The sequence below is a fragment of the Thamnophis elegans genome, chromosome 7, assembly GCF_009769535.1.
Source record: "Thamnophis elegans isolate rThaEle1 chromosome 7, rThaEle1.pri, whole genome shotgun sequence".
Classification (NCBI taxonomy): Eukaryota; Metazoa; Chordata; class Lepidosauria; order Squamata; family Colubridae; genus Thamnophis; species Thamnophis elegans.
In genome coordinates, this window is record NC_045547.1 from 75,917,616 (window position 1) to 75,931,089 (window position 13,474).

General features: G+C 46.6%; 1 protein-coding gene across 2 annotated transcripts in view; it reads left to right on the top strand.

Annotated features, from left to right (window-relative positions):
• Positions 1 to 13,474, top strand: part of LOC116511886 — a 92,129-nt gene that overhangs the window by 57,023 nt on the left and 21,632 nt on the right. For both annotated transcript variants that reach the window (XM_032222154.1, XM_032222153.1), the window contains exons 3-7: positions 1,711 to 1,795; positions 7,116 to 7,180; positions 8,470 to 8,732; positions 9,968 to 10,128; positions 11,842 to 11,994. In XM_032222154.1, the coding sequence (XP_032078045.1) occupies positions 1,711 to 1,795; positions 7,116 to 7,180; positions 8,470 to 8,732; positions 9,968 to 10,128; positions 11,842 to 11,994 (727 nt within the window). The remainder of the gene's footprint in view (positions 1 to 1,710; positions 1,796 to 7,115; positions 7,181 to 8,469; positions 8,733 to 9,967; positions 10,129 to 11,841; positions 11,995 to 13,474) is intronic.

Below are 13,474 nucleotides of genomic sequence, written 5' to 3' on the forward strand. Positions count from 1 at the left end.
TTCATATTTATGACAGTTGCGGGGTCCCCATATGGTATAAGCAACTTTTGCGACCTTCTAAGTCAATGGGGAAGCAAGGTTCACTTAACAACTGGTTTATCAATCTAACAGCTACAATGATTCGCTTAACAGATGCGGCAAGAATAGCCGTAAAACGAGGCAAGATTCACTTAACAAATGTCTCACTTAGCAATGAAAATCTGGGCGCAATTACGGTCATAAGTCAAGGACTGCCTGTAGTTCATCTAGTGACCATTCAAAGTTGCAACAGCACTGAAAAGAGTGACTTAGGACCATTTTTCACTCTTACGATCATTGTGGCATCCCCATGGTCGTGTGATCCGAATCCAGACGTTTGACAACTGACTCAGACTTATGAGGGTTGCAATGTCCTGGGGTGGGGGTGGTCATCTTTTGTGATCTTCTCACAAGCAAAGTCAATGGGGAAGCCAGATTCCCTTAACAACTGTGTTAGTAACTTAATAACTGCAGTAATTCACATAACAACAGTGGGCAAGAAAGTTGCAAAATGGGACAAAGCTCACTTTGACAGACGTCTCACTTTGCAGCAGGAATTTTGAGCTCCATTGTGGTATTAAGTCGAGGGCTATCTGTACACTGATCAGCAATGCTGTGGTTCAACATGGCCCTCTTGAAAAGCCTGTAACTCGGGGGGGGGGGGTCAAACTCAATTTCATTGAGGGCCACATCAGGGCTGTGATTGCTCTCAGGGGGCCGGCCAGGCATGTGGCCAACTGGGTGGGCATGGCCAGCTTGATACCTCTCCCCCAAACTGCTGGCTCTGGGTAGACCGGGCTGAAGCTACGCTGTGTTGTGGCCCACCAGCGGCCAGCAGAGCTGGCAGCAGATTCAGACAGTGAGGAGGTTGGGGAGGAACATGGGCCAGTCCTGGAGTCTGGGGAAGGCTCTGATGAGGACTCTGCATCAGAAGCAGAGAGGGGGCCAGAGCCATATGCCAATTATCAGCTGCCTTCAGAGTCAGACATCAGTGAGGCAGAGGAACAGCTGGAGCCTGTTCCCAGTGTGCACATGTGCAGATTTGCCAGATGAAGGGAACAGCTAAAGGACACTGGTCAACTTGGGAGTAAGGCCACAGGTGGACGATGAATGGCCCCTCCCAGAGGAAATAAAAGAGGAGCAAAAGGGGAGTGGAGTTTGCAGGAGACAATTAGTTCACTTAATTGGTTCGTGACTCTCCGAAACTCCTTGCCAAGTTTTGCAGATATCGGCCTGTCAGGTCTCCAAGCCAGATAAGGTCTGTGACTTTAAATCCTCCCTTGAAATGCTTTGCTGGATGCGAATGAGCAGGAGTCACAGTAAATGAATAAAAGGGTTTTTTGTCGGGACAAGGAGTCTGCTCCCTGCTCTCGGGAAGCCTCGGTCAGAACATGTGGCCTGATGTTTCCTCTTCACTTTGGGTAGTCCAGCCGAAGAGATGTCGCCAGTTCCTTAAATGTTCCAGGATAGTCCTGTGGGCTGGATCCGACCACATCGTGTGCCAGATCTGGTCCGTGGGCCTTGAGTTTGACACCCCTGCTGTAATTGCTTCTCAGATCTCTATGGATCTCAGGGCAACTGTGCCTTTGGTCAACCCTCACCACGTGGTCATGAGTGGCCTCGTCTGGGGGGCCTTGCTTGAACCACGGAGGTCCAACCCGTTAACTTGTGTCTCTTGTTCTTCCTTGGCAGACGTCTCCATAGCCTCTCTCCACTCAAAAGAGGAAGCCGCCGCGCACAAGGACAGAGCCAACCACTTAGACTGTGTGAAATACGGGTGAGTCCCTTCTCGTCGGTGCTTTGCTGTGAAAATCCTCTCTTCCCACAGAGGTGGGCCTGTGCCAGGAAGGAAAACAGGGCAGGGTGAAGAGCTTGGGTTCAGGGCATGTCTCTCCTAAGAGGAGAAGGTCCAAGCTGCGTGAATCAGCCAGGAGATCAGAAAAGGTTGGGAAGGAAGCAGAGTATCCATGGATTGAATGGTCCAGCTAGCAAGCGAAATTCAACTTACAAACCATTATTTTGATGCTTTTGGAGCTTCCCCTGTCAGCAACCAGCACAGGTATTCCTCAACTTACGACCTCAATTGAGCCCAGAATTTCTGTTATTAAGTTGAGACACTTGTTCAGTGAGCTTTGCCCCATTTTATGACTTTTTCCTGCCAGGGCTGTTAAGCGAATCGCTGCCGTTGATGAGTTAGCAACCTGCTTTTTACGGGAATCCGCCTTCCCCCTTTCCTTATCCAAAGGTTGCAGAAGGACACAGCAACGGTCACAAATAGGGACTGATGGCCAAGCATCTGAACCATCGGGGGTGGGGGAATGCAGCAAAGGTCACAACTCTGAAAAATAGCTGTAAGTCGCATTTTTCAGAGCCCTCACAACTTTGAATGCCCACTAACTGAACCGTCGTCTGCATTCAGTTCTGGTCGCCATGATGTAGAAAAGGTGTGGAGACTCTAGAAAGATTGCAGAGAAGAGCAACAAAGATGATTAGGGGACTGGGGACTAAAACATATGAGGAACGGTTGCAGGAACTGGGTTTGTCTAGTTTAATAGAAAGAAGGACAAGGGGAGACATGATAGCAGTCTTCCAATATCTCAGGGGTTGCCACAAAGAAGAGAGTCAAACTATTCTCCAAAGCACCTGAGGGTAGGACAAGAAGCAATGGGTGGAAACTAAACAAGGAGAGAAGCAACATAGAACTGAGGAGAAATTTCCTGACAGTTAGAATAATTAATCAGTGGAACAACTTGCCTCCGGAAATTGTGAATGCCCCAACACTGCAAGTCTTTAAGAAGATGTTGGATAGCCATCTGTCTGAAATGGTATAGGGTTTCCTGTCTAGGTAGGGGGTTGGACTAGAAGACCTCCAAGGTCCCTTCCAACTCTGCTATTGTATTGTATTGAGGGCTACCTGCACTTTGCAAGCTGTTGGATGCTATACAACTGGTTCACAAGAGAATCCAGGCGTTGCAGGTAGAAGTTGGAATTTCAGTGGGTTAAAATCCTGGCTCGCCTACCAAACTCAGTGAGTGCGATGGATACATTGCTACAACCCCTTTGAATCCCCTACGCTGACCCCAAGAGATATCTGGCACAACTTTCAAATAGGGCTTGCTCAGACCCAGTGACTGCTGATGTGCTGTTATTAGCTATTAGTGTCAAGGTATTTCTCCATCCATGGAGGCTAGAGAGAACTTTTGGGATTCATAAGAAATTAAAGCAGAAGAGCGTATAGTAGAGCAGGAGTGGGTTCCGGCTTCTGTTACTGCCAGTTTGCTCAGGGACGTGTTTTATGCGCTCTACACATGTATGTACAGTAGTAAAAAAATGCTACTGCACATTTGCAGAAGCAAAAAACAAGATGGTGGTGCGTATGGTGCCACTGATAGAACCAGTTTAGGGGCGTAGCCAGCCGAGTTACTATCTACTCAGCCGAACCGGTCCAAACCAGTAGGAGCCCACCTCTGTAGTAGAGGCACAAAAAAGGCTATCTCAGATGCTTTAAAGCAGGGGTCTCCAACCTTGGCAACTTTACGCCTGGTGGACTTCGACTCCCAGCTGGGGAATTCTGGGGGTTGAAGTCCACCAGGCTTACTGTTGCCAAGGTTGGAGACCCCTGCTTTAAAAGATACTTTTGCAGATTTTTTTCCTCTGACAGTGCAGATGGGGAGACGGGCTTTCCACTCCGACACCATTCATCTGCCAAAAGGAAAGAGGGAGGAGAGAGACCAAATGCTCCCTTTCCTGTCCTAAAAAATTAAAAATAGGTGGATTCCCTCACAGAAATTTTACCATTCTCCAGAAAGCCAGCCTACAGACAAAGGTTATGTTTAATGGTTCAGGCACCGGGTCTAGAAAAAGGGAAACTGTGAGTTCTAGTCCTGACGTAGGCATGAAAACCAGCTGAGTTGACTTGGGGCCAATTGCTAGACAATTATGAGTTCTAGTCCTGCCTTAGCCATGAGAGCTAGCTGGCTGACCTTGGCCCAATCACTCTCTCTCTCTCAGAAGCAACCTAAAATTGAGGAAAAACTTCTTAACAGTGAGGACAATTAACCAGTGGGACAGCTTGGCCTTCAGAAGTTGTGGGGGCTTCATCACTGGAGGTTTCTGAGAAGAAAAGAGAGGTGAGAGAGAAGAGAAGAGGAGAGGAGAATAGGAAATAGAACAAAATAGAATAGAATAAGAGAGGAGGAGGAGGAGGAGGAGGAGGAGGAGGAGGAGGAGGAGGAGGAGGAGGAGGAGGAGAAGAAGAAGAAGAAGAAGAAGAAGAAGAAGAAGAAGAAGAAGAAGAAGAAGAAGAAGAAGAAGAAGAAGAAGAAGAAGAAATTACAAATTAGGATTAGAATAGTTGGAAGGGACCTTGGGGGTCTTCTAGTCCAACCCCTACACCATTTTGAAATGGTGTAGGAAACCCTACACCATTTCAAAACCCTAAACCAGTCACTTATCTCAAATGGTATAGGATCTTGAGTTAGGGGGCTGGACTAGAAGACCTCCAAGGTCCCTTCCAGCTCTATTCTGATTCTGGATATGTTTCCCATCTTAAGCTTTTTGCAAAAATAAGAAAGGCAGGATATAAAGAAAGGATTTTTTTTTTAAAAAAAAGCCCAAAGGCGCTGAGGTGAAGCTGAGAATTAAGTGACTACATGAAGGAAGAAGAAGAGCTGATTTCTGTGTCACGTGACTCAGCAAAAGCTCATCCTTCTTAGGTCTTAGGATAAGGCCGGCTGGTGGACCATTCCAGAAGGCCTTGTTTAGTCAGTGAGAGGAAGCATGACCATCTATGGTAGAATAACAACAGTTCAAAGGGTTGACGAGGAAGCCACGAGGCTACAAAAGGCAGCTCTTTGGCAGGAAGCCGGGAGTACATTATTATAAATAAACAGGTCACTTCTGGCTAAAAGAAAGCCTCCAGCCAAGTTGTAAAAGACTGACAATATGATGTACAACAGTTCGTTTAGTAACTATTCAAAGTTACAACTGTATTGGAGAAAAGTGACACCGCTTTTCACAATTACCTCAGAATCATGCGATCAAAATTCAGAGATTCAGTCATTCATATTTATGACCCTCGCTGTGTCCCAAGGTCAAATAACCTAATGATCCACTGTGGTAACCTTCTGGGCGGAAATCCGATTCATTTAACCGGGTTACTAACTCGTCAACTTAACGGCGATTCACTTAACGTCCATGCAGGGGTGAGTTCCTGCCGGCATTACTACTGGTTCGGCACCTGCACGCTAGCTTCGCTCGTACACATGCCAGACGTGCACTCTGCGTGCGTGCGCATTTGCACGTAAAAAGGTCTGCACATGTGCACATTAAAAAAGGGAAAAAATACATGTTTTCAATGAAGATTGTTCTGCGCATGTGCAGAACAGAAAATGAAGATGGCGCCGCCAAGGATAGAACCAGTTCGGGCACGGGTCTGGCCAAGTTATTACCTTCTCAGCCGAACTAGTCCAAACCAGTAGGAACCCACCTCTGCATCCGTGGCACAAAAGCTGGCCACGTGGGGCAGAATTCACTGAACAAATGTCTCGCTTAACAACGGGAGTGTTGGGCTCCATTGTGGTCGTAAGACGAGGACCAGCTGTACTTCGTTGATCGGAGTAGACATAAAGTAAGACTACTAAACTTGGATATGGTCGCTCCCAAGGTAGCAGCCAAGCAACCTTAGTAACTTTAAGATGCGTGGATTTCAACTCCCAGAATTCCCCAGCCAGCATGCTGGGAACTGAAGTGCACACGTCTTAAAATTTGCTTAGGTTGAGAAAAAGAAAAACCCTCTCTAACCTTTTGCTGCCATCTAATGACCGTCTGAATTTTGCATGCCAGATCTGACAGGATTGAGGGTTGATGGAGTTACTGGGATCTGAGGATCTGCTTGAAAGAAGATGGGGGTAGACTAGGGTCAAATTTAGGATAGTGTCCCAATACAGGGACAGCTGTTTTCTACCTTTAAAAAAAATCTGCTTTATAGGGAAAGACTTACAGGAAAAGCAATTGGGGGGGGGAAACATCAGCAAGGATGATGTCATCAGGAGCGCCTCCAGCTGTTGTCACGTGCCAGTTATGAACAAGGTTTCGTAATAAAGTCCACCGATGGAGACGGTTGAGGATAGGAGGAGGAGATGATTTTTTGCATGACTTAATCCTGAGTTGCAAGCGAAACAAATTCGTCAGCCGGTCTTAAAAAGGCAATTCCAATGGCTCATTTTTCTAAACTTAACTTCATTGTCATCTAGACCCACATTGAGGGCGTTTGAGTGCACATTTCTCTTCATTCACTGTTGTGCACACTTCAGAAGTGGGTTGCTACTGGTTCATACCGGTTCAGGCGAACCGGTAGTGGAAATTGGGACTGGGTTGCCGAACCGGTAAGGTCAGCAGGCTGGCCACGCCCCTGAACCGGTTTTCCGGTTGCTGCTGCTGTTGCCGGCTTGTTTTTCAGGCATTTTTTCATGTTCTGCACAACATTCCCCCCCCCCCGGTCCACGTGCGTTAGGAACAGGGGTGGGCTGTTGCGGGTTCGCAGTGGTTTGGGAGAACCTCTAGCTAAGAATCTGCCCAGTGCAGAGAACCCACAAATCCCACCCCTGGCTGGCCCCACCCACCCACCCTGCCCCTCCCCTCCTGGAAGTCCCCTCGCAGCCCGTTTTGGATGCCAGGTAAGTACAGGACCTGCATGGAGACTTGAGGATGAAAAACAAGCCTCTAGGAAGTTCCGGAAGTGGGCCGGAAGTGGGCCTGTTTACGTCCTCCGGAGCCTGGGGGAAGCCATTTTTGCCCTCCCGGAGGAACGAAGAAAGCCTCCGGAGCCCAAGGAGTGTGAAAATGCCCCCCCCGTCATGCAGGAGGCTGACCATGGCCACGCCCTTCCAGCAACCAGGAAGAGAACCTGTTGCTAAAATTTTTGAAGCCCACCCCTGGTTAGGAATGCAACTAGAATCAAATTCATATAACAATCTGAAGAGGTGATTTTTTTTTTTTTTTACCCAATGCTTAGGGGTAATTGATGAAAGCCAACTCCTTTGGAGTAGACTTCTTAAATTTTCCTTCTTTAAAAACAATTTTCCCTTCCTTGAAAGAGAGAAGAAAATGCCAGAAAGCCTAGAAAATATCAAACGGCGCCGTTCCAAACTAATAAATTCATGTAAGTATTGCTTCTCTTGGTATGTTTTGTGGCTTCCCCAACTCCTCCCTTAAAAGGGGTTAAATATGTTTCTCTACTTGGGCTCGATACTGGTAGTCCTTGACTTACGACAGTTGGTTTAGTGACCGTCCGAAGTTACTATGGCAGTGGAAAAAATGTGATTTTATGATCCTTTTTCACGCCTCCAACCATTGCAGCATCCCCATGATCATGCAATCAAAATATTATTGCTAAGTGAGCCATTTGTTAAGTTGAATTTTCCAACATTTCTTGTCACAGTTGTTACGTGAATCACTGCAGTTGTTAGGGGATTAGATTAGATTAGCAGAGTTTGAAGTGACTTTGTAGGTCATCTAGTCCAACCCTCTGCCCAAGCAGGAGACCCCACACTCTTTCTGACAGATGGCAGTCCAGTTTCTTCTTGAAAGCCTCCAGGGATGAAGCTCCCACAACTTCTGAAGGCAACTTCTGGTTGATTGCTCTCACCGTCAGAAAATTGCTCCTTATTTCCAGGTTGAATCTCTCCTTGGTCAGTTTCCATCCATTATTCCTTGTTAGACCTTCAGGTGCTTTGGAGAATAGCTTGACCCCCCCCTCCTCTCTGTGGCAGCCCTTCAAATATTGAAAGACTGTTATCATATCTCCCCTGGTCCTTCTCTTCACTAGCCATGCCCAGTTCCTACATCCCTTCTTCCTGTTTGCTCTCCTCTGCCCTTTTTCTAGAGTCTCAATATCTGTAGTAACATGGTTGCTAAGTGAATCTGTCTTCTCCCTTGACTTTGGTTGTCAGGAGGTCACAAAAGAGGATCACATGACACCCTGGGGCACTGCAACCATCATAAATGTGAGTCAAAAGCCAAGCGTCTGGATTTTGATCACATGACTGTTGACTTATGACAGCAGATGTAAGGGTGGAAAATGGTCAGAGGTCACTTACCTCAGTGCCTGTTGTAACTTCGAACGGTCACTAAACAAACAGTTGTAACTTCGAGGACTACCTGTAATTGCAACAGCCTTGTGATCTCCTATGCCAGGGGTTGGCAACCTGCGGCTCTGGAGCCGCATGTGGCTCTTTCATCCCTCTGCTGCGGTTCTCCCTGTCACTCAAAATATGTGTCACAACCGCCAATGTGAGACGCCCGGCTGGCATATGATTTATTGAGCTTTTCAACCCCTGGTAGTTTCTGTGGCTCCCGATGTTTTCTTTTCTGTGGGGGGTGGATCCAAATGGCTCTTTGAATGTTTAAGGTTGCCGACCCCTGTCCTTTGCAATCCATTGCTCCCTGCAGCAAAACTGCTCTACCAGGAATACAGCGACGATGCCCTGAACAAAGCAATCCAGAGCCAAAAACAGGCAGATTCCTTGTCTGAAGAGGTGGAAGAGGTGGAACCGATCTCTCCCAAGCTGCGGAGAAAGGTGCTGATCTCCCAGGACTCTTACCTGCAACGCCTATCCGTCTCGTCGGGCTCCTCACTGTGGCAGGACATCCCCATGGTTCGAGGGAGCACCATGCTGCTGAGCATGACCCGCGAGGAGCAGAAGCTGCAAGAGGTAAAGGGCAAGGGCTGTCGTCGGGCTAGACGAGCAATGAATAGCAATCGCGCTTAGACTTATATACCCCTTCACAGCGCTTTCCAGCACTCTCTGAGTGGTTTACAGAGTCAGCATTTACCCCCCCCTCCCCCAACAGTTTGGGTCTTCATTTTACCGACCTCGGAGGGGTAAAAGGCTGAGTCAACCTTGAGCTGGTCTGGATCGAACTGCTGGCAGTGGGCAGAGTTAGCCTGCAAGAGTGCATTCTAACCACTATGCCACCAGGAAGGAGAATAGGAAAGGGAGGGAGGGAGGGAGGGAGGGAGGGAGGGAGGGAGGGAAGGAAGGAAGGAAGGAAGGAAGGAAGGAAGGACGGGGAATAGGAATAGGAGTTAGACTTAAATACTACTCCATAGCACTTTTCAGCCCTCTCTGAGTGGTTAACAGGTTCAGCCTATTGCCCCCCTCAACAATCTGGGTCCTCCTTTTACCCACCTCGGAAGAATGGAAGGCTGAGTCAACCTTGAGCTGGTCTGGATCCAACTGCTGGCAGTGGGCAGAGTCAGCCTGCAAGTTTGCATTCTAACCACTGTGCCACCAGGAAAGAGAATAAGAAAGGGAGGGAGGGAGGGAGGGAGGGAAGGAAGGAAGGAAGGAGTAAGAGTAAGAATAAGAATAAGAATAAGAATAAGAATAAGAGTAATGACAGTTAGACTTAAATACCACTCCATAGCACTTTTCAGCCCTCTCTAAGCGGTTTACAGAGTCAGCCTACGGCCCCCTGCAATCTGGGTCCTCATTTTACCCACTTCGGAAGGATGGAAGGCTGAGTCCACCTTGAGCCAGGTGAGATTCGATCTACCAAATTGCAGTCAGCTGGCAGTCAGCAGAAGTAGCCCTGCAGTACTGCATTCTAGCCACTGTGCCACCAGGAAGGAGAAAAGAAAAGGAAGGAGGGAGGGAAGGAGGAAGAGAAGGAAGGAAGGAAGGAATAGGAATAGGAATAGGAGTTAAATACCACCCCATAGCACTTTTCAGCCCACTCTAAGTGGTTTACAGAGTCAGCCTCTTTCCCCCCATCAATCTGGGTCCTCCTTTTACCCCCCTCAGAGGGATGGAAGGCTGAGTCCACCTTGAGCCAGGTGAGATTCGATTTGCCAAATTGCAGGCAGCCGGCAGGCAGCAAAAGGAGCCCTGCAGTACCATGCTCTCACCACTGCGCCACCTCGGCTCTTTTTCTCTTCTTCAAACAGGCCAAATTTGAACTAATTGCATCCGAAGCCTCTTACCTGCGGAGTTTGAACGTAGCCGTGGATCACTTTCAACATTCCCAGGAACTTCAGGGGGTTTTAACCACGCAGGACAAGCAGTGGCTTTTCTCCCGTCTTCAGGATGTGCGGGACGTTAGTGCCAAGTGAGTTCTGTTTCTCCCACTCTCTTTTTTTTAATGCAAATAGTAAAAACACAGACATATACATCTAAAGACAAAAAAAAGGTAAGGAAAAAAGGGGGGGAATTAATATTACAGTTCCCCCCCAGAGACCCCTGTTTTGTTCCCCTTATATTTCTTCGTCTATAACAAGTAAAAGATATACAGTATATTCCCATTGTGTCCTTATCCTTCCAAAACAACATATATTCTTTTTTCCCCCAAATAATTCTTTATTCTTTTATTCTCTTACATAGTATTTTAAATATACATTCACATGATTGTTATTCTTCTTTACATTTATCATTCTTATACATTTATTATTTCATTTAATAGGTTATAATATACAGTTTGGGTTGCTTTATTTACCATCCCTTCCGCCTGTTGTAACGCCACCTTATTTTCCCTTTCTTTCCTCCCTCCCTCCCTTCTCTACTTCCTTCCTTCCTCCTCTCCTTGCCCTTCCTTCTTCCCTTCCCTTTCTCCTACACCTACTCTCCTTCCTACCCTCACTCCTTTCTCTCCCTTCCATCCTTCTCACCTCTTTCTTCTTTCCCCCGTCTTCATTTCATTCTCTCCTCCTCTCTCCCTTTCTTTTTCTATTTGTTGTAGGTGTCTCTTTCAAATATCAGTTTATGTTTCCTTGGGATGGTATTTCCACCAACCCAAATATAATTTGGCATCATTTCTTATTCCCTTACCTTCACTAGTCCAGTGTTTTTCAACCTTTTTTGTGCAAAGGCACACTTTTTTCATGAAAAAAATCACGAGGCACACCACCATTAGAAAATGTTAAAAAATTTTAACTCTGTGCCTATATTGACTATATATAAAGTAATTCTCCCACGGCACACCTTACACTATGTCATGGCACACTAGTGTGCCGCGGCACAGTGGTTGAAAAACACTGCACTAGTCTACCCTAGTTATGTTTCCCTCCCACGTTATATCTCGCTCTTGAATATATACTTATATATTTAATATCTTCTTTTCTGTTTTCCCCTTCTTCCCCCTGTTTTCCATTTAATAGTGCATCGTCTGAGTACTTTATCTTCTCCCTACTTTTTTTTCTATCCATCCATCCATCCATCCATCCATATCTATCTATCTATCTATCTATCTATCTATCTATCTATCTATCTATCCATCCATCCATCCATCCATCCATCTATTTATCTATCTATCTCTATCTCCATATCTATATCTCTATCTATTCATCCATCATATCATCTATCTATCTATCTATCTATCTATCTATCTATCTATCTATCTATCTATCTATCTCTATCTCCATATCTCTATCTATTTATCCATCCATATCTCTTTATCTCTCTATCTCTCTATCTCTATCTCCATATCTATATCTCTATCCATCCATCCATCCATCCATCCATCTCTCTCTCTCTCTCTCTCTCTCTCTCTCTCTATCTCTCTCTATCTCTATCTCTATCTCTATCTCCATATCTATATCTCTATCCATCCCTATCTATCTATCTATCTATCTATCTATCTATCTATCATCTATCTATCTATCTATCTATCTATCTATCTATCTATCTATCTATCTATCTATCTATCTATCTATAGATTGGGGACAACAATGGCTCTTCCATTCCTCTGAAAGGATCACAACTCAACAAAATAAATGGAATAATGATGTTCTACTTCTTTTCCATGATAACCTGATGATGCCTGCAGTTTCCTCTTTGAACTGGAAGAGAAGCTTGAGGAGAACATGTTCACCTTCAACGTCTGTGATGTGGCACTCAGAAACGCACCAGAATTTCGCAGGGTTTACTTGCCGTATGTGACCAACCAGACCTACCAGGACCAGACTTTTCGGAGACTCATGTAAGCACCTGAAGATGCCTTCTGGATTGCTTGTGTTCTGACCTAGGCTTCCCAAAAGGACGAAGCCGACTCCTCGTCCCCATAAAACCCCTTTTATTTAGTTTTAAAGGGAATTCCTCTCCAGCAAAGTCCAAGCCAACCATCTTTCAAGAGATTTCACAACTACAGGCCTTTATCAGGCTTGGAGAGCTGCCAGGCTGATATCTTCCAAACACCATGCTGTAGCAGCAATTACTTGGCAAGAAGTCAGGAACAGATCTTCACCCTCATGAACTTGAACTCCTGCAAACTCCACTCCCCTTTCGCTCCTCTTTTATTCCCTATGGGAGGGGCCATTCACCATCCACCTGTGTCTTTACTCCTGAGTTGGCCCTTGTTCCTTAGCTGTACCCTTCTACTGGCAGCTCCGTGCATGCACACACTGGGAACAGGCTCCAGCTGTTCTTCTGCCCACTGATGTCTGACTCCGAAGGCAGCTGATAACTGTCAGATGGCCCTGGCCCCATCTCTGCCTCCGACGCAGAGCCCTCCTCAGAGCTTTCCCCAGACTCCAGGATTGGCCCATGTTCCTACCCAACCTCTTCACTGTCTCAATCTGCCACCAGTTCTGCTAGCCACTGGCAGTCCACAACAGCTTGACCTTTTTCTAGTTCTCTCCAAAAGCTTTTTAGGCAAATCTGGAGTCAAGGCCCATGGGCCGGATTCGAGCCCCAGGGTGCTTAGATCTGGCCTGCGGACCCACCCTAGAAATGGAAAAGGTCCAGCCTGTGGTTCCTCTGCCAGCGAAAATGAAGCCCGGGGAGCTCCATTTTCAATGGCAGGGGACTGCAGGAGACCATCACAGCTAAAAACGGAGCCCAGGCAGGCTGTCATGGCCAAAAACAGACCCTCAATGAGTGATGTCGAGGTGGCCATTCCCCCCCTCCTGGCCCTACACTCCCAGCCCCCTGAGGTTACAACCCTGATGTGGACCTCCATGCAATTGAGTTTGACACCCCTGTGTTAAGGCATAACAGAAAATTCCTAATGTCCTCACTTCTCACCATGCTTCAAAGGCAAGTGTGGAGTGTCCCAGCTGGTTTACACATTGTTTGTCCGAACAAATCACTAGACTAGAATCGCCAATCAAAGGACAAGCCAAAATTCAGGTGAACGGTCTTTTGTATCTCGGTATTGGGGAGACATAGAAAATTTGTTCCTGGAATCATTTCACCAACTTGTTTCAATTTAACTTTTTGTTGTATGCAAGATCCAATCCAGGTTCATCACTGGGATCAGAGGTTTAATCTTCCAAGCTTTTGGAGTCATACTGGAGCCCATCCTAAGGGAACTTCTCCCTACCAGGAAATGTGCTTTGGGTTATTCTGTGGATCATATTTATATGGCACTGCTATTGGTTGATTGGTGTGTTGATGGCCAGCGATTGGCTGTTGCTTCCTTGTGCTGCCAAGCCCTCAGTTCCTAAGAATCTGATAAGCTG